General features: G+C 38.9%; 1 protein-coding gene across 8 annotated transcripts in view; it reads left to right on the top strand.

The window, feature by feature from the left end:
* MITF (melanocyte inducing transcription factor) overlaps nt 1-21,449 on the top strand; it is a 226,408-nt gene extending 204,959 nt beyond the window's left edge. For 4 of the 8 annotated variants that reach the window (XM_024747051.1, XM_024747055.1, XM_024747050.1 and 1 more), the window contains exons 6-10: nt 625-742; nt 3,471-3,527; nt 8,993-9,068; nt 12,607-12,754; nt 17,898-21,449. In XM_024747051.1, the coding sequence (XP_024602819.1) occupies nt 625-742; nt 3,471-3,527; nt 8,993-9,068; nt 12,607-12,754; nt 17,898-18,299 (801 nt within the window). In that variant the 3' untranslated portion in view covers nt 18,300-21,449. Of the gene's footprint in view, nt 1-624; nt 743-3,452; nt 3,528-8,992; nt 9,069-12,606; nt 12,755-17,897 lie in introns of all 8 variants that reach the window. The other 4 variants (XM_024747049.1, XM_024747054.1, XM_024747048.1 and 1 more) reach the window with 1 other exon arrangement.
* Nucleotides 21,450-21,905: the final 456 nt, after the last annotated feature.

The following is a 21,905-nucleotide window of genomic DNA, read 5'->3' as shown; positions in this document are numbered from 1 at the left end:
TTTTTTTTTCAAACGTAAAGTTTTGTTCTTTTATGAAAGCCAGTGGGCTCCCTCTTGTGGCTTTGTGAAAGATTTCAGTTTCAAGGAAAATAGCTTTTTAGCAGTAAGGAAACCATTTCTTTTCAAATAAGAAAACACTGTTAATTGCTTTTCCTTATAAAGAGAGAGAAAGAAATAAGGGAGAGAGGAAGAGAAGGAAGGAAAAAAGTTGACTTTGATGAAAAACGTGATTTGGTAACAAAGCCATGCCACATATAACCCTACCTATAATAATAGACAATATTTACTGGGTGTCTTCTATAAGCTACTACATGTGCTAAATAATGAGTTCGCACGTTATCCTTTGTCTCCATGCTCAAAATAAACCTATAAGCTGGGTAGCAGAGTGATCTTATGGGCGTGAGATTCTGCCTCCTTTCCTGTCACTAAGGGGAACCCCCTAAGGAGACCATATATCTGTGAATGAATGAAAAGGTAAACATCTCATCTTTTCCTATGTTAAAAAATATCTTTTTACATCAAATCATTTCTTTTAAATAAAGTCTGGAATAGGATATGGGTTTTAGCTGAATAACTTAGGAATCGTTCAACAATTCATTTCCGTTACTCTTTCTCTCTCTCTAGTTACCTGTCTCTGGAAACTTGATTGACCTTTATGGGAATCAAGGCCTGCCACCACCGGGCCTCACCATCAGCAACTCCTGCCCAGCCAACCTTCCCAACATAAAAAGGGAGCTCTCAGGTAAATACCCAGCAAAATCTCTTACTAGAGATTTCCTGTTAATTTTCTGGTAAGCAAAGTTATCCAAATAGTGACCTCCAGAAGTATTTCCAACTCGCAGACATACTTTTTTAGGTCTATGCAGTGGTTAAAACATTGAGCCATATTTTAAGATAGAGGATGTATCTTTGAAAATCTTTGTTTCCAGTATTTCTTGAGATACTGGGAATCAGGCTGCTGTAACTCCATGACACCCATTATTGTGTCTATGGCTGCTGTCCCTTTTGGGGTGAGGGCAGCAGGCAGCACTTTCAGTTATGAGATGTCTCTCCCCATCTGGTGTTTTCCTTAGTTGCTCGGCCCCTAGAAACCTTTGAGTTTGAGAACCCTGGTCTGAATTTTCCTTTGACACACATTCAAGCCCACAGTTGGGATCGGGTAAGAATATATTTCTTACATCTTCAGATGCCTCCTGTTATTTTTGCTGTATCATGTGCAAAAGAGTTTTTACACGGAGTGAAAAAATAAATCATCAAGTGGAGCAATGGGTATCATTTGTTCTTGAGGCAAGTGTGAAAGTACCTATTTCTCCATTTTTGTTTAACACTTTAGGGAAGGCATTTGGCCATTAAAACATGATGAAACTGTATTAGAACTGGTATTCCAACATGCTGGGTTTTATGGCCTTCACCTCATCCCCCTTTTTGTTATTTGATCCTTGCATCCTACAGGATTGGGTGAATAGACTGAGACTGTGGAATATAGATTTGGTGCAGAAAATTCCTCTTCTGTTCAAGGGTGTCTTGAAAAAAAAAAAAACTTCAGAAAATCGTGGCAGAAGAAAGAATTTTTTAAAAAAAATCATTGATTTGGTTTAAAAAAAGATGATTAATTAATGCATAAAAACCATCAAAAGCCAACAAACAAGTAGATACTGTACAGGAAGGAAAAGTACAATGAAGTCTTAGAAAAGATAGCTAAATGAAATCTGTATTAAATAATGGTAAAATATGGTTAGAGTGACATGTGTAAAGTTCCTGAGTGCAAAGTAGAGTTTTGAATTATGTATATGATTGTTTCTTCAAAAAGAAAAGAAAACAACAGAAGCTGGGGGTAGGAGGAGGAAATGGGTGAAAGGGATATACATTTATTAAATTTTTTAAAAAGGCAGATATAACAGACAATATACTTCTAGAGTCACTGATATCTTAGAAAATGACCAGTACAGACTGGACAAGGGTAAAATGGCAAGAAAAGGAGAAAAGGAACAGGAAATGAGGTTCAGACCACTAATAGTTTGGTAGGTAGCCTAATGTAGACAAAACAGAATAGGCTTGGGAGTCAGCAAATCTGACCTAAGAGGAAAAAACATTATCTTTATGAAGTCTAGTTTTCCCACCTGAATTAGGGTCCAGTCAGGAAGCAGAAACCACACAGGGATTGGAACAGGGAAGCTTTAAAATAATTATCAGTCATGTACAGGCAAGCAGCTACTAAGAGAGGAAGAAACTAAAGAATACCCTAAGGCTGCAGGGGAATGCCCAAATTGGAAGAGAACCCTCCTCCCCAAGGCCAAGAGGCCAGCCTCAGTGGGAAGGATGTGGTTGCTGCCACTAGATGGCAGAGGCGTTCACTGGTTGCCTTGACCAGAGTTGGTCCACAGTTGCTGGATTGAGGGTGACAGGCAGAGAACCACAGGGTGGGGTGGGCAAAAAGAAAACAAGAAAAAAGTTAGGATACTGAAGTAGAGGGTGTGTGAATAAAAGCTGCCTGTCATGCTTCTATGTGAGAGGTTAAAAAAAAAAAAAGGAAATGATTTGGATTGATCTTCCTAACTGAAATAATTCAGCTTCTGAATTATTTATTTATGTATCTATCTATATATATAAATACATATAATAATAGCCATATAATAAATATATGCTATAAGTAATGCTGAAAAGATTTCTATTTTGAAATAAAGTTCTGAAATGATAGTGTGACGTTTTTGGATATCACTTCTGAAAAGGAAATAACAGAGGTTCCTGAATCCCGGGATTAGTGAAATAACATTTTTTTTCTTGTTTTATTTTGCTCTCTGTAAGGGGGAAAGTAATCCCTTATCACAGAGATCTCACCAGAGTTGCTCTGCAAATAGACTTTTCCAAATGGAGTTGCCACTAAATGCCTCTGTACCCTATGCCTATTTTTGTTTTTATAAACTCAGACTAGTACATAGTTGCCCCTAAGAGTCATTGAATCATTTCATTCTAGCAGGTTCTGACAGAACCCGGCTCCAAGTTCTTAAATAATGAGTTCATTTCCATTAATCAGTTAGAGATCCAATTTGGAAGCCTCTCGGCTTAGTTTTCATACCTTCGTAACATATCAAAGAAAGACTGAAAAGATCGATTGCCTGAAAAGAAAATTTGACTCCTGATAATACACTATGAACAGCAAATTCCCATAGTTTTAGTATTTATTTTTTTCTTATTTGTACGTGTATGTTTATAGCCTGTCAGACATCTTTGTTACAGGTCTTTTGCCATTCTGTAGAAGCTGAGTTTTTGCATTTATTTGATGTATGTTGCTTTTGGAAAAAAATGCAAGCCTTTTAAAAGTCAAATTTTAAAACCCTATTTTTATTCAAGTCATATAAGTGTCCATTGCTTTAGAAATAGGTGTTTTGTAGTTTACACTATGGTGTGCCTTGAACAATTCTAATTTCTAATGACTTCATTCACATGCACAGCGCATATTTTTCCCACAGAGTCTGAAGCAAGAGCATTGGCCAAAGAGAGACAAAAAAAGGACAATCACAACTTGAGTAAGTTGGTTTTATGTTCATTATATTGGAGTCCATGTTTCCCGTTATATCAAAAAATTTCCAGACATCTTGGAGGAAAATTGGTTTCACCTGTTGAAGGTACATTTTATGGAGGAAAATTGTTTTCTGGAGAGACCAAAGTATATAATTTTCCCTGTATTTTAATCTCAGATCAAGTTGAATCACACACACACACACGTTTTCAGTATCTTGAGGAGTTTGTTGTTTTGTTTTTTCGGGGGTTTTTTTTTTTGGTAAGAGGGAGTCTTGATCCCCACCTACCCAAATATAAGTTGCTCACCCTGGAACTTATTTAAAAAAGGGGATTATGGGATCACCTTCTCCAGTGAGATTTAAAAGAAAAAAATTAAACATCTGGAGGGGAGTCATTGGGTGACATGAGGAAGCCTCCTAAATTTCTGACTTTACCTGTGACATAAAAAAGAGGTTTTCTAACATTTAAAATTATTTTTTTTTACGTGCTTAATTTACTCTTGGTCACATCCTTAAGCTTTTTCCTATGAAAAGTTAAGATTTTTTGTTTCATAAACAAGTGAAAGAGGCTGAAAATAAAAAAGGGATTGGGCTTGGAAGTAGAAAATAGTTTGTGTGTGTATGAATTTCTCATCTCTTGCCTCCATCCTCTTTTTCTTAAACTGATTTTTAAGGATATAAGTTGTGTATAAATACTTTGTCCTTATAAAAATGATAGAATAAGGCCAGAGTTCTCTGATTCCTAAAAATAATCATTGTTGGGTTTTTTTTCAATTTGCTGTTTGTCTTTCCAACCTCTTTCCAAGTATTTAAGAACATACACCCTTACACTTGCATGCAGAGATTATAATAGAATGGTTTTGTGTATGATTTAACACAGACAGTATCGCATTGTCTGTATCTGTTACTGCCTGCTTCTTTCGTCACCAGTATGTCCTGAAGACCTTCTGCTGTTATTCATCTAGATCTATCTACTTTTAAAAAGCTGTTGCATAGTATTCCCCAGTGTAACTTGTGATATTTCGTAATCCTCCCACTGCTAAGTGTTTATGTTGTTTCTAGTTTCTCCCTATTATAAACAGTGTCACAGTGAACATTTGCAGACATGCCTCTCTGTGTACAGGGGAGTTTGTTTCTCCAGATTAAATGCTAAGAAATGGAATCACTAGGTGCTTGGGGGAAGGAGGTTGTGTGTGTGTTTCTTCTTTCAATAGATCCTGCCCTTCCCAGTTCCTGTTTCACTTAGAAGAAGCTTTCCTCATCTTTTAACCAAGAGATTTCAACTAATATTTCTAAGCCGCCTCTGGCTTCAAAGTAATTTTACTGTAAGATACTTCTTCTTTTAAAATACCTTAGAAATGAGATGATAATTTCTCCTAACTGAAATGTGGAAATTAAGTTGGATGTTGTGAAAAACATGATCCGCCTTTACTTAGTCACCTAAACTCTCAAGTTCAGGGTTGTCAGTAAAGTGTAAATATGATCAACTCTGAGGGCTATAAAACAACCTTAAGATCTCATTGAACTGTTGGAAATTAATACTCAAGTTTCAATTGCCCATTGGCATAGCTTTTCCTCTTCTAGGAATTTATCTTGTAAGAGTCCTTCCCAAAATGGGCAAAAGAATGCATTCATTTATTCACTCATAGCTACTTTTTGAGCCCCATTATGTACAAGGCACTTTTCTACAGAAGTGAACCAGACAGACAGGTCTCCCACCCTGAGGAGCTTACATTAGAGTCATGGGCAGACAGAATAGATGAGCGGTCAGATACACGCAGATGGTTTTTACAGCATAGGATAAGTACTGTGATAGGAGTAAAAAGTACACGCAAGCATTGGCAAAAATAGTCATTATACCTTTGAAAAAGAGGGAGAAATTGGAAATAGTCTAAATATTCATCAGTAGAGGATTTGTACATAAATTATGGTACATCCTTATGAGGGACACTCAGTGCCTCTTAAGAAGAATGGGGTTGATCTGTTTTACTTGTCTACAATGTATTACTGAGTGAAGAGAGCAAACTGCAGAATAATATGTATAGGGTCCAATTATGTAAAAAAGAAAACACTATATGGGTGCGTGTGTGTGTGTGTGTGTGTGTGTGTGTGTGTGTGTGTAAGAAGATCTAGGAGTCAGCCTTATCATTGACAGTTTCCTCAGGCAAAAAATGTTGGATGGTGTAAAGAGTTTGCTTTCACTTTTTTCTGTATACACATTTGCATGTTTTGCAAATTTTTGCAAGCTCATATCACTTTTATAATTGGGGAGGGTAGGCACTGAATTAAAAATAAAATGCAGTACATACAAATGTTGACGATGAAAGGTGTCAATAATATACTGCTGAGTGAGAAAAGATAGATGCAGAATGGTTTTTAGTGTAATTCTGCTTTAACAATGTCATTCTTTATTCAATACATAGTTGTTGGGGGCCTACTGTGTGCTAGGCTCATATAGGCACTCGGAATGCCTCAATGAATAAACATACAAATAAATAAACAAACAAAAGTATGCAGATATTAGATGGTATAGAGCTCTATAAATGAATGGAAGAAAGAAGTATGTAGATGTTAGGTGGCAGAAAGTTCTTTGAGGAGACATAATGCAGACAAGGGGGTCAGGATGGGAAGTGGTGGTTCACTCCTAAACAGGCAGTCAGGGAAGGCTCATGGGTAAATTTGAGTCACCTCACTTGAGGGAGGTGAGGGCAGACCCATTCACGTATCTGCGGGAAGAGTGTTCCAGGCAGGTGGAACAGCAGTAGAAGGTCCTAAAGTGGGGAGTGTGTCTGGCTTGGTTGAGGAAGAGCAAGGCCCATAAGGCTGAGGGTGGGGGGAGCACAGGGGAGTCACCGTAGAAAGTGTGGTCACAGTGGGAGATGAGTAGAAATGAGGTCAGAGAGGTGGGAGCCCCCAGATCCTTGGAGGACGCCTTGAGGACTGGGTTTTTGTCTGGGTGAGAGGGGAAGCGATAGGAGGGTTTTCAGCAAGAGATTGACAGGCTCTGACTTATGTTTTAACAGCTTCTGTGTTGTAGTTAGACTAACGGGGGTAGGTAGTGATGGGATGGGTGAAGCAGAGGTACCACTCAGGAGGATTGCAATAATCCAGGCAAGAGATGATGGTGGCTTCTATTCAGGTAGCAGTGAAGGTTTGAAGTGGACAGGTTCTGGCAATATTTCAAAGGTAGAGCGAGCAGATTTTGATGATGGATCAAGTGTGGGATGTATTGATAAAAGAAATAGAGGTACAGAATTGATGCCAAGGTTCTGGCCTAAGCAACTGGAAGGATGGAGTTACAGTAAGTGAACTGAGAAAGCCCGTGGGTGGAGCTTTTTTTTTTTTTTTTGTGGTACGCAGGCCTCTCACTGTTGTGGCCTTTCCCGTTGCGGAGCACAGGCTCCGGACGCGCAGGCTCAGCGGCCGTGGCTCACGGGCCCAGCAGCTCCGCGGCATGTGGGATCTTCCCGGACCGGGGCACGAACCCGTGTCCCCTGCATGGGCAGGCGGACTCTCAACCACTGCGCCACCAGGGAAGCCCGGTGGAGCTATTTGAGTGGGGAAGACCAGGAGCTCAAGTTTGCAATGCTGGGGCTGCCTGTTGGACCTCCATAGGGAGACATCTAGTAGTCAGACTTACGAGCCTGGAGTTCCAGGGAGATGACTGGGCTGCAAATACAAGTATGGGAGTCATCAGTGTATATGTGGTATTTAAAAGCATGAGACTAAATGGGGTCACCCAGAAGTGAATGTAGACCGAGTAGAGTCCTAAGAACTGTGTCCTGGGCACACATCTAGGCCACGTGTGTGTTTATTCTTAGAACATAAAAATAATCACAAAGGATATATAACAGATTTTGCAGTGGTGGTATCTGGATCATCGGGGATTTTTATTTCATTTCATGTGTTTCAGTATTGTTTGTATTTTTATGATTATTATATGCTTGGAAAAAGTAAGAAAACATGGCATACTTCAGAGTTTGGGGGAAGTTAGCTAGAAGATCGGAGGTCCAAAAATTTCTTCTTCAGAGCCATTTAGCATCACTTACTGTTTCTATTTTATAAAAGTCTGATAATAAGACAGTATTATACATAACTGATTCAATCATAGAAATAATCATTCAGCTAAGAAAAAATGCAATATATATTGAGAAAGTAGTGAATAATATTATTTACCTAAGTGTGCGCAATATTAGTGAGTCAAATATAAATATATATTAGGTTTTAATATGTGTAAAGTAAAACATTAATATCTTTAATCCAATTTATTAGACTTTAAGTTATTTGGAATTTATTTGTCAGACTAGGTAAATTAAAAACATTTATTAACTCATATGCCTACTGTTTCACCCTCCTGTGAGAAGATGATAATTTAGTTGAACATACAGCTGGATTTATAAAAGAAGAATGCTGTTAGGATGCATGGTACAGTTAAAGATGCTTGACTTCTAGGATTATTGTATTCAGTACTGTCGCCCCTGGACATGTCTGCCTCTTGAGCACTTGAAATGTGACTAGTCCAAATCGTGGCATGCTGTCAGTGTAAAATAGACACTGGATTCTGAGAAGTTAGTACAAAGAAAAGAATATTAAATATCTAATTTATAAATTTTTATATAGTTTACATGTAGAAATTATAATATTTTGGATAGATTGAGTTTAATAAAACTATTAAATTACACCTCTTTCTTTTTCCTTATTTAATGTGACTACTAGAAAACTAAAAATTACATATGAAACTTGCATTATATTTCTCTTGGGCAATACTGGGCTAGAGGAGGGGTTTTTGTATGACCTGTAGCCTAAGAATGTTTTTTACATTTTTAAATGGCTTTAAAATATCAAAATGAGAATAATATTTTATGATATGTGAAAATTATATAAAATCCAAATTTCAGCATCCAATGTTTCTTGCTAGTAAACTAGATACAAAAATTGTATCTAGTTAATATTACTACATTTTGAATTCTGTTAGCACAAAATTTGTGGAAATCTGTTTTCTCTCTTGCTGTGTAAGTACCTAATAATATGCTTAATTTTGCTATTTGGCCCACAGAGCACTCACTATCAGGCCCTTTGCAGAAAGCTTGCTGCCCCTGGTCTGGAGGATCAGGGCTGAGTACAGGCTGTTCTCCACTTATTGCTGGGTGTCCTTGTCAGGTCCCCCATATCACCAAGGTAGTTTTGTCATTTGTAACTGAGGATGGTAACTCCAATTTCAGGAGTTACTAGAGTCAAATGAGAATTTACAGTCTCAGGGCTTCGTAAATGATAAAGCTCTATACAAAGGTAGCTCATTTTTTAAAGGGCTTTATCCTCAGTACCAAAACTAGGAGAATAACCAGGAAATACAGATTCGTTTCTGTTGTCCTGACTCAGCAGAATTAACATGCACATGCCTTTAATGAGATATGCTAAATGCGTACATGTTACCATTACTAATAGCCCTTTCCTGTGCTTTTTTCTTGAAGTTGAACGAAGAAGAAGATTTAACATAAATGACCGCATTAAGGAACTAGGTACTTTGATTCCCAAGTCAAATGATCCGTGAGTACAATTGCATTGTATATTTTTTCGTACCTTAATGTTTTTTCATATGTTGCAAAAAGCACACAGTTATAAAAACTAAAGAAGTACTCCCTCTCCCTTTGTTCCATTTGTGAATACTTCTTACGCCTTTCTTTTGAAATCTGAAATTTCGAGAGAAATGAACTGAAATTGAAATCTGAAATTTCAAGAGAAATGAACTGAATTGTTCAAAAGTATTATGGGACATGAGCTGTTCAGCTTTGGATGTGAGGAAGTGACTTCCTGAAATCTGAGAATCCTTGGCAACTAAACACCGAACTACTAAAAAAATTCGTTTTATCGGTTCATGCAGGACAGAGATTTCAGTAGCTGATAAAGCAAGATTTGTTAGCTATTTGTTTGCCAACAAACTCATACAATATCTGTAGGCATGGAGAGCTGATATTGGAGATTTCAAGTTTAACAATATTCAGCAGACAAAAGGTCAATTTTTTTTCCCAAAAATTACATGCCCTTTGTTTTACCAATCTAGGAAAAAGAGTAATTTTTAATCCTCTTTTAAGCACAGGTCAGCTAATTTGGATTTCAGCTTTCAGTCTCTCATGCCACTCTTTCAGAGATAACGGTTGTAAAGATAATTTTCCTACCAGCAATGTCAGCAAATAGGACAACAAATACACAATTTTTATCCATTAGAAATTGGTCCATTTGAAGTAAGGGGCTCGAAGATGTATACATTTTAATGGCTCCCACAGGCAGTCTATGAAATTAGCCTTTGAATATGACCTTTTAGCTACCTAATAAAATGTAAAGATGAAATCAAGCATTATTCATGCAAGGCTTATTAAATTTGCTATTCACATTATTGTCAGGGAATTTGTGACAAAATAAAATAAAACCATTGGCCATTCTAAGGTGGTTTTGGTGAATGTTCAAGCGCAGTCTCCATCATCAACATTTTGCTTTCCCAGGTTTCAAGGAAAGCTGTTTTGAAACTCAAAACATTCAAAATCTCAGTTCTGCAGCACAAATGCATCCTACGAAGGGGCTGTGACCTTCATTTCCTATAGTCAGTCTTGCATGATAGTTGAAATTGCATTCCCATTTTCCTATTCTTTATCAGCTTTCACTTTTTAGCATATTCTTTTAAACTGTAGCACGTGGATCTCTTTAGCAACATATTATGAAATTATGGGGCTGCAGTGAAAGCCTCTATTTGCATATCTTCTTTCTCTGTTGTATTAGAATACTTGTGTGTTTATAATCTGAACTGATAACAATCTTTAATTGTAGGCATTGTTTCAAGATGAAATGGACTGCAGTCTGTATGGGGTTTTCCTATACCAGGTTTCTGGAACAGACTTTGGGGCTGCTATAGAGACATAGTCTAGCTGATCATGGTCTCGGCCCTATACCCTCTCCTGCCCTAGAGTAGATCTGCTTTTACTGACTTATATATCAGGGATCTGTTTACACTTTTGTGTAAAACAAGGGTCGCTCTCGTTGCAAAAAAAAAAAAAGTTTGAAAACCCCAAAGCATAATTGATTAATTGGGTCTCACAAGGAAGTAAAACCCAAGAAAACTGGTTGGAATAGTCTCTTCTTAAAAACGGAGTGGCTGCTTGCCTGTTTCAGTAGTGGTCTCTCACCTTACTGGCCTAGTGAAGGCATCTTTCATTATAATTTTATTTCTCTCTGGCGACTGAAGTTTCTGTTCTTTTCTTCTTAGCCCTGAACATTAAGCGGGTTGGTTTTGTGCTCACTCTGAGTATCTCAGGACACCTCCCTGGGTTGCCATCTTTGGTGCCCAGACCCCAGGGATCAACCCCTGGGAATTCTCTGGGGGCTGTAATTCAGCATCCCATGGGAGAGCTTCTGTTTTGTTCTTCATCTAACCCATATGAGGATCAATTACTTGGTGGCTTGTTTTAATGGCCCTCCATTCACACGTCCCAGCTGATACTTCCAATCTCCTTTTAGCAGCTACAGATAGTGGGGTAGGAGGTTTTCCATACATTAAATTGTTTTTGTTTTCATCATTGTCATTATCATCATGAATATTTTCTATAAAAGAGCTCAGGTTAATTTAAAGCACTATAAAAATATTACTATTAGTTATAATTCTATTCTTAATTGTTTTCTGGGGTGCTCTAAACTTTTCAACTCACTTTTACCTACATTTTAATGGCATTCTTAATGTTCTCATATAGGAATACAGTAGCGCGCTATAGTGTTTAAAAACTGAAAGGCACCAAGCTCAGGCTACCTGGGTTTGAATTCCAGAACAGTCCCCTACTAGATGTCTGACTTGGGGAAGAATTCTCATATTTCATTTTTCTCATCTGTTAAAAAAAAGGGGGGGAAGGAGGACCAATAATTCCTACCTAGTCTAGTTGTTTTGAGCACTCAGTCACATAGGAGGAAGAATAGTTTAGGGCATGGGGTCTGGCACCAGATTCTCCAGGCTTCCCAGCTGTACCACTTCCAGGCTGTGTGACTTTGGGCAAATTACTTAACCTCTCTGTGCCTTTGTTTTCCAGTCTGTAACATGGGGATAATATTAGTGCCTACCGATTAAGGTTGTTATGATTAAGTGAGCTGCAAAGCACTTTGAAAAGTACCTGTCATGCAGTAAATGCTGTTTAAAGATAGCTATGGTAATTACCACATTGAGTCCTTAACACAGTGCCTGCTCCACTGTTTGAACTGCATTCTGAACTTTTCCCAGCATATTCATATAAAGTGCCTCCTTTGATTCTAACAACATACCTATGAGGCTGCTCATACAAGCATGGTATCATTGTTTTGTTTTTGTTTTTGTTTTGTTTTGTTTTTTGCGGTACACGGGCCTCTCACTGCTGTGGCCTCTCCTGTTGCCGAGTACAGGCTCTGGACGCGCAGGCCCAGCGGCCATGGCTCACGGGACCAGCTGCTCCGCTGATCTTCCTGGACGGGGGCACAAACCCATGTCCCCTGCATCGGCAGGTGGACTGTCAACCACTGTGCCACCAGGGAAGCCCGGTATTGTTGTTTTGTAGATGAGGAGGTGGAGATCGGAGAGAGGTTGATATTGATGGGAATATTCATGATAAAACCCAAGGATGCCATTTTTATGCCGCATACAATCAAGTAGTGAGATCTCACAGAATTCTTTTTTAATCATAGCTTATTCTGTCTGAGCGGGTTAACTTTTATAGTCCTAGAAATCTGTAACTATTGAATACAGTGTTGAAGAGTATTGACTTTGTCATCAGCAGACCTAAATTTAAGTCCTGACTCCACCTTCATGTAGCTCTGGGACCGAAGACAAGTTGAATCGTCTCTGATTCAACATGTGCACAACGTCCCTGTGACTCCAGGTGCCTGTCCGGGTGAAAGAAGCTAACATAGAAGTTACGGGTGGACGGTGTCCAGCGAGTTGCCAGCACTCGATGAATGATAGCGATTCTCAACTTCTAATGGTTACCTCGTCTTTAGAAACTGAATGCTCTAAATATTGAATTTTCATGGAGCCTTCAATCCTAAAACAGTCTGTTTCCTTCCATTTTCATCCCAGAGACATGCGCTGGAACAAGGGAACCATTTTAAAAGCGTCTGTGGACTATATCCGGAAGTTGCAACGGGAACAGCAACGTGCTAAAGAGCTTGAAAACAGACAGAAGAAGCTGGAGCACGCCAACCGGCACTTGTTACTCAGAATACAGGTACCAGGCGTGTGCAGGGTGAAGGTGACTACATGTTAGTGACTTGAAGATGGGAGAAGAAGTATAATGAGCCACGAGGGAGTTGATTTATGTGATCCTAATACAGTCTGTACTCATTATTTGTGGATTCCGCTTTGTGATTTTGTTTCCTCGTAAAAATTTATTTGAAACCCCCAAATCGACACTTGTGGCGCTTTCACGCTCATTTGCACACATGTGCAGCCTGGCAACTGTGACTTGGCTGGTGCGTTTGCTTCTAGTTAAGGTTGGGCAAGGCGATGCTCTGTCTTCTTGTTTCAGCTCATACTGTAAACAAGTGTCCTTTTTTGCTGTCTGTTTAGTGCCATGTTTTTCACATTTTTGTGGGTGTTTTGGGTGATTTGCTGTTTAAAGTGGCCTCTGAGCATGGCCCTGAAGTGCTTTCACATCTTCCTAAGCACAGGAAGGCTGTGATGTGCCTTATGGAGAGAAGTTTCATTCAGGCATGAGTTGTGGTCCTTTTGGCCTTGAGTTTAATATTAATGAATCAATGATATGTAGTAAACAAGGTGACTTCAAACAGCAACACACATAAAACAAAGTCACATGTTGATCGGTTGGTGAAATGTTATGCGCAGATGCTTGCAGGACCCTAATCCTCTGTTTCCTCCCGGAACAATGGTTCGGCATTCACTAATTCAGTGTTCATAGCAACTCTGTAGCACGTCTTTGGCCATTCATGCTCCTGTGACAAAAACACCATAGACTGGGTGGCTTACACAACGAACATTTATTTTTCACAGTTCTGGAGGCTGGGGAATCTATGATCAAGGTACTGGCAGATTTGTTGTGTGATGAGGGCCTGCTTCTTAGTTCATAGATAGCTGTCTTCTTGCTGCAACTTCACAGGGCAAAAGGGGTGAGGGACCTCTCTGGGGTCTCTTTTCATAAGGACACTCATCCTATTCATGATGAGTGTGACCCGCTTGTGACCTAATCGCCTCCCAAAGCCCTACCTCCAAATACCATCACATTGGGAATTAGGTTTCAGCATATGAACCTTGGGGGGCATAGACTTCAGTCCATAGCATAAGTACTGCAAATCTTGAGAATTGAGAATAGTTGTTAAATACAACGATACCTTAGTATTGAGTGGGGTGCCGTCCATGGTCAAAGCTCATGTTTATAGGGAACCTGGGACACCCAGAAGATCTTATCATCAGGGTATAAATTTTAGAAATAGTTACAGATAATGAAGTTATACCATATGTCTCTTTAGCTTACATACTCTTAGTGGGAGAAATACTATTTTAATTATACATGTAGTTCATCTGTCATTCAATTTAAGGAGTGTACATACCAACGTAACCATGAGCTGGGGGAATCCCTGTAATATCAGCTCCTGGTGCTTCGTCACCACTTGGCTTTTCCTGCTGAATATAAAGATGCAACTTCCTCTGGAACTGTCTTGAAGAAGAGAAAGAAAAACTGGCTCCTTGCTAATGACTAAAGGAGTTGGCTAGGGTTATTTTAATTTACTTGCTGACTTTGAACACAACCAACCCGTAAGGGTCGATGACGTTGTATCTTCTTCTTAAGTAGATGGACCCACTTATACCCAGTTTCGCCATAGAGCAATGGTTGTTTTTCAGGTTTCCTATGCAACTAATTATGGAGCGGCAGTGTAGAGTATATGGCACTTCAGAGACTGCCTGGTGGTGGTTATTCCCCGATGATGAACTTATTTAACAGAGTAGTTTACTTCTGATTTCCAAGCTTGTTAATACCCCGCATCACTGTTGACATTTCTAGATGTCACATCTCTCATGTCATGGCAGCGATCTTCAGCCCTGGGTCAGAGAGGCAGAAGGTGGTTCTCCTCTAGGGGGTGCCTTTTGGAGTCTTGGTAGTGAAATAGAGGTTGTGTGTCATTTGAAAATCCCCCTTCCCTGCTTTCTCTTTTTTTGGCTTTTGCTGCTTGTTTTATGTTCCGTCTCTTCAGTAATCAGACACGGGTCTTTAGTCTCTTGTACTTAGTATATATACCTATTTATAAAAGCAACTTGTACTAATGCGTCATTTCTTTATACAAATAATAAAATATAATAACTGTTTTGAAAGACAGGCTAGGTTTTGTGTTAAGGTTTCAAACGTATGTATTCGTGTGAAATATGAATACCGTGAAAAATATGAATTGGAAGTTGCATGGTGACGATGTCTTGGGTTTCTTCCAATGTCAGTGAAGCAGCCTTTAGAACTTCTGTGTATCATGGAAAACATTATTAATTAGGAAAGCTGTGCTGTGCAATGAGCCTGAGTTCTCTAGGTGAGATCTATCACATTATTTAGCAATCTAAGTAACACTTTATTCAGCTGGTAAACATTTTAAATTAAACAACAAAAGATTAGAGTAAGATGGATGCCTCTCTTAATCCAACTCTTTTCTTTTAAGAGACACTACACTTGTGAGAGCGCTGTTCTTATTATGTGGCATAGACTTACCGTTGTGCATGTGTTCAGCTTGGGCCTAAGGGGTTCCTTTCATTTTCACCCTAAGTGATACATGCAAAAATGTTCACAGAATAAAGAGCATGAAGCCTAACTATCACTGGGACTGCAATTTTATTAAGCAGCCCAGGGCTTTGAAATGATGCCCAAGGAGACTTGTGTGTCTGGAGACTGTGTGAAGGAACATGCATATACTGGTGTGACATCTCAGGCTCCCATCTCTTGTACTGCATCTCGAGGAAGACCTTGCTGATCAAACATCCTTTAATACAGGCTGAACACAACTTTTCAGGAACGTGTGTTTCTAGGCTTGTGGGCAGCGGTTGAAAGGTTGTGTCCTGTTGGAGAGTACATTTCCCCCTCTCATGACGCAAGGTGACTTGCTTCAAATGTATATTCTGTTATTTTTATTGTATCGCAAACATAGGAAGATGGTATTGGCTTGTAGAAGCAAATTGCTCTTCAGGATCAATTGGGGTCTTTACGGTTCATTGTAGGGGGGTGGTCTAGGCATACTCGGAAAGGGAAAAGGAAAAGAGCTTGTTTGGAAGGTGTTTGAAGTGAGGCACTGGGGCAAGTCTCTGACCCTCAGGAAGTGAATTAGGCACCTAGGGCTGCCATTACAAATACCACAGACTAGACAGCTTACACAACAGAGATTTATCTTCTCCCAGTTCTGGAGGCTATAAATCCAAGATCAAGGTGTGGGCAGGGTTGGTTTTTCTGTGGCTTCTCTCCTAGGCTACCTTTTCCCTGTGTTTTCCTATTCTTGTGGCTTTTCCTATGTGTATCTCTGCGTCCTCATCTCCCCTCACCGATATTAGATGAGGACCTACCCTAAGGATCTCATTTTAACCTAATCACCTCTTGAAAGACACTATCTCCATGTACAGTCACGTTCTGAGGTCCTGGAGGTTAGGATTTCAACATAGGATTTTGGGGAGGGGACACAATTCAGTCCATAATAGGAAGGATATGAAGAAAGTGTAGGAACAGATTGAGCACTTTCTTGTGGAATTAAAAAAAAACAAAAAAACTCCCTTTGCCTTGATGAGATGGGTTAAATGATGCATCCCAAACTTCAGTTACTTGTATGGAACTTTCATAACTTTGGCCATTACTACTCAATCTTTATTAGTTCCCAGCACCCTTAATATCTTAGTAACTTTTTCATTGCACCTTAGACCAAAAAAATACCTACCGTTTCCTTGTTAGGTGCTAACAACTTAGTAGCCACTTGAAAATATAAAACATATAAATTGAAAGAAAAATCACATTTTAATTTTATTTTTAAATAGCCACATTACTTACTAGTGAGATATGTGTGCCTGTGAGGCACTGCACAGCTTCTCCAACCTTGGAGTCAGATTGGACACTGCCACCCTCATTTCCCATTCCACACTGATTTTCATGAAGGAGTTGTTTTTTTCTTTTTTTCTTTTTTTTAAATCACAACAGCTACCTGAGACCCGGCTTTGTGTTGATATGATGTGATGGAAACAGGTATAACACAATCTGATACTAAAACTATAAAACTGTCTTGAGTTTGATCATTCTCACAGTAGAGTGCATTCCCCTTGAAACTTTAAAAATATCCCCAGTGTCCTGGGAGTTCATTATAGTACCCGTAGATATCTCTGCACAGTGTAGGGAGCGTAGACCTGTACTATTTACTGATTATTTTCCTTCAGTCAGCTCACATTTTGACATTTTATTTTTACATTTTTTAACTTCTCCTCCCTGTTAACATTAACATCTATGAGAAACTGTCTCTGTATTTCATACCTAATAAAATCCATATACAACCTAAAAATCATTTACTGTATTACCAGTGATACTCTATGTACTTTAAGAAATATGGTGTTTATTAATTTGAAAGAGCAAAAAATTTTTATTTTAACAATTTATTTTTTTGCAAATATATGATTTTTTAAAATTAATTAATTTATTATTTATGTTTGGCTGTGTTGGGTCCTTGTTGCTGTGTGCAGGCTTTCTCTAGTTGCGGTGTGTGGGCTTTCTCTATATGCGGTGTGCGGGCTGCTCCTTGCGGTGGCTTCTCTTGTTGCAGAGCATGGGCTGTAGGCACGCGAGCTTCAGTAGTTGCAGCGCACGGGCTCAGTGGTTGTGGCTCACGGGCTCTAGAGCGCAGACTCAGTAGCTGTGGCACACGGGCTTAGTTGCCCCGCAGCATGTGAGATCTTCCCGGACCAGGGATCGAACCCGTGTCCCCTGCATTGGCAGGCGGATTCTTAACCACTGCGCCACCAGGGAAGTCCCTGATTTTTTAAAAATACTTTTTAAAGCAATTTTAGGTTCAGAGGAAAATTGAGCCGAAGGTGTGGAGAGTTCCAGTATACCTCCTGCTCCCACATACCTCCTGCTCCCACAAGTATATAGCCTCCCCCAATATTAATATCCCCACCAGAGTGGGGCATTTCAACACTAGATGAACCTATAGTGAGACATCATTATAACCCAAAGTCCCTACTTGGCATTAGGGTTCAATGTTGGCGTTGCACACCATTTGGGTTTGGACGAATGCATAACAACATGTAACCATCATTATAGTATCATGTATCGTACAGTAGTTTCACTGTCTTAAAATCCTCTGTGCACCACCTCTTTAAGTTTCTGATTTTTATTTTACTTTTAGGAACTTGAAATGCAGGCTCGAGCTCATGGACTTTCCCTTATTCCATCCACGGGTCTCTGCTCTCCAGATTTGGTGAGTCGGATCATCAAGCAGGAACCCGCTCTTGAGAACTGCAGCCAAGACCTCCTCCAACAACACGCAGACCTAACATGTACAACGACCCTGGATCTCACAGACGGCACCATCACCTTCAACAACAACTTTGGAGCTGGGACCGAGAGCAGCCAAGCCTATAGCATTCCCACGAAAATGGGATCCAAACTGGAAGACATCCTCATGGACGATACTCTTTCTCCTGTTGGCATAACTGATCCACTTCTTTCCTCGGTGTCCCCTGGGGCATCCAAAACCAGCAGCCGAAGGAGCAGTATGAGCATGGAAGAAACCGAGCACGCTTGCTAGCAAATTCCCCCTGCTCTGCATTCCCACAGACTGCTTCCTTTCTTGATTAGCAGATTTAATAATTTACCTGAAGGGGTTTTCTTGATCATTTTCCTTTAATATGAAAATTTTTTTTCATGCTTTATCAATAGCCCAGGATATATTTTATTTTTAGAATTTTGTGAAACAGACTTGTATATTCTATTTTACAACTACAAATGCCTCCAAAGTACTGTATGATAGTGTACAGTATCTGTGAACTGAATTCACCCCAGATTTTGGCTTTCAGAGCAAGAGGATTTTCGCATCAGAGAAATTGCTGTCCATTTTTATTCAGGGGAAACTTGGTTTGCTATTTGCATGCCTGTGACTTCCTTGGAAATGAAATGTAAAGTTTAACTGAAAGAATGTAAAGCAACGAAAAAAAAGAGAAAGAGAGAGAGGAGGAGGGTGGGGAAGAGAAGAAGAAAAAGAAATCCATACTAACACTTTTCCATTTTGTAAATGTATTGATTCATTGGTACTGCCTTAAAGATACAGTACCCTTTTAGCATCATTTAGTCTTTATACTGCAAACTATTTAAAGAAATACTATATTCCATAAAAGAAAAAAAATGCAACCATTTTCACGTGTATTGTCTGGTTAGAAAATGTAACTGATACCTTAGGTGCAACTGAAATTGAAGGGAGATATAGACCAAGGCTCTGAAACATGGGGTCTCATCTTGTTCTCATTCATTCTGTGCTCTGTTACAGTTTTCCTCATCAGTGAGTGTGATTCAGTTTTTCATAAGATATATTTTATTTTGAAATGGAAATTAACGTCCTCTCAAAGTAAAATGTTGAGGAGCACTGAAAGTTTTCCTCTTTTTTTTTCCTCTTCAATTTCGCTTTTGATAAGAAAACCAAACTGGGCACATTTCTAATTGGCTTTACTATTTTTATTTTTAAATTATGTTTTACTGTTCATTTGATTTGTACAGATTCTTTATTATCATTGTTCTTTTCGATATGTTTGTATTAATTTGTAAGAATACGCATCTTAAAATGGCAAGTTTTCAATATTTTTACAACTCACTGGTGGTTTTCCGCATTCTTTGTACACACATGAAAGAAAACTTTTATGCAAGGTCTTGCGTTTAAAGAGAGCTTTGTGAATATTTTGTATATTACAGTCTCACTCAGAACTATTTTCCACACATTTAAGCTGTAGTATAAATAGGCTAAAACCGGCTTTCTAGAGAGAAACAACTTACATATTTATTTTTAGTGACATAAAACTAGCAATATCCTTGGAGAATGATACCATAGCGTTAATATGCCCGTTATGGTCGTTTAAATTGGGGTTTATTTCAGCAAACCTGCTGAATGGTTTTTAAAGAGAGAAATACTGTATTGGCCAATTACTGTTACTTGATAACAATGTTTTAACAAACAGCAATGTTGTAAAGTTAGTTTCAGTGCATTATCTACTTGTATAATCCTATGCAATAACAGTAGTGTTACATATACTCTATCAGGCCTAGATGTTTTATACAGATGACAAATGGTGTTATGAGGCGGGCTGTTGAATGGAGTTTCTCAGTAGCAGCCTACAATTGAATAGCAAGTGGCATAAAGCATATCCATTCAGAATGAAGTGCCTTAAATATAGCAGTAGTCTCTAGCACTGACTGAACTGTAATGTAGGAGAAAGTTTCAAGATGGTATCTATAATCAAGAGGAACGTGTAGCATGGTGCCTATGTAGACAATATAAGAGCTTCCAATTTTCCTTCATATATTTTTAATATGAAATATATTTTAGTGTCAGAGTGCCAACTTCTTTCATCAGGAAACCTTATTCAGGAGGTATTTTTGTGTGTGTGTGTGTGTTTAAAGAAAAACAGTTTAAATGTCAACTGTGAATTGGTGATGGATATTGGAGGGTTCATACAGAAGGACTGTCAGATGTATGAATGGATGGCTTACGTGAAAATAATCAACCGCGTAGTTACCACGCACGGTGGGCAATGAGAATCCTTGGAAACATTGATGATGCTATCAGTTTTACAGCTTTATGACTTAAGGGGGTAGGGAAAATTAGTTCCCATTCTTTCAACCCCCTTAATTGTACAGCTCTTTTCCTAGAATAGTGATGCAAATCTGCATGAACAGCTAATTGTACCATAGTGTTCATTGATACAATCATAGCAGTGTCTATTTTTCTCTTCATATTTATATAGGGGGAGGGGAGCTGGGCGCAAAAGTCGAAGATCGCGATGGTATGATGCTAGTTTTCCTTAGCTGATTTAGAGAGTTCTTAAAAATAGAGCAAGTTTGACTCACCCATGGCCCAGGGAATTTGGCCAGGGTTAAGCCACCTTATGGAAAGCTTTGTGGAAAGAAAGCATGGCATCTTGTACCGCTGCCCTGACGCTCGCAGCTCCTGAGCTCACCATTGCCTGCTTCTTCATCCCCTTCTTAACACAATTTCTGGGAGGGGGAAGGTGAGCAAGCTCAGGAGAATGCTGCAATCTCCGGGGTGGTTTTATTTATTTCTTTTTTGCCAACTAGAGCGTGGATGCGTTTTAGAGACTAGCTAAGCCAAGAGGCGGTGGTTTGAGCTCACTGTTTGTGACAAGGAGAATGGTCCACACCACTCCCCCCATTTCTGGGTGCAGAATTGTGACTTGGGGTTGGGCCTCCATATGGAGTGACCAAAATGCCAAACTTGTCCACCTGCCTCTGGGTATGGCAATGGAAATACCAAACCTTCTGACTTTGCCAAAAACCATACAACCAACCTGGTCATACATAGGATGACAAAGTTCTTTCTGGTTGTTTTAAAGTACTAAAGCAATAAGAACAAATAAAATACATAGGAAGTTAAAAGATATAAAATAAAGCACAAAGGAATGCACTTACTAATATTTTTTTTAAATGCACTGGGGAAACGATGTTGATAACAGTATATAAAAAAATCCCTATTTCTTGAAAAAAAATGACAAATGACTGTCTCTTGCGGACGCTTGGTACTGTAATGTTAATACTAGTCACCTGCTGTTGGATGCAGCAATAATTTCTGTATGGTCCATAGCACTGTATATTATGGATCGATATTAATGTATCCAATGAAATAACTGAACTGTTGTTCTTGATAGCCTCATTAAAGCATTTGGTTTTTCACATAGTGGTGGCCAGTTGTGTTTAGTTAATGCCAATTTTGAATATTTTTTGCTTTATCAAAAAATAGGAGCACACATTTTCTTCTGACTTAATGAATAACAAATTGCATGAAAAAAATTTAAATGCCAGTAAGTACTTTTTTTGTTTTAAATGCCACTCTAAGATACTACTTTTTGGTTTCAAAGATTTTTGATTACTTTATGACTTGCACTGAGATGAACTATAATTATGCAGCTTTCCCCCCCCCTCTGAATTTAGGGAGTTTTAAAAGTCCCAAATGCCAAGAATTCATTTTAGATATAGGAATTTTATTTTAAATGTTTCAGTGAGAGGTGGCTTTACAAAGAGAGAAATTGTCAGAGAAGCTCTTGCATATTTACGAAAAAGGTACTGGGTTTTTAAAATACAAATTTGTGATATTGAAAGCTTAATATACCCAGGTTGCCAGCTTCTCGCTGTT

Source organism: Neophocaena asiaeorientalis, unplaced genomic scaffold, assembly GCF_003031525.2.
Source record: "Neophocaena asiaeorientalis asiaeorientalis breed wild unplaced genomic scaffold, Neophocaena_asiaeorientalis_V1.1 scaffold130, whole genome shotgun sequence".
Taxonomy (NCBI): Eukaryota; Metazoa; Chordata; class Mammalia; order Artiodactyla; family Phocoenidae; genus Neophocaena; species Neophocaena asiaeorientalis.
This window is presented reverse-complemented; position numbering and strand designations above follow the sequence as displayed.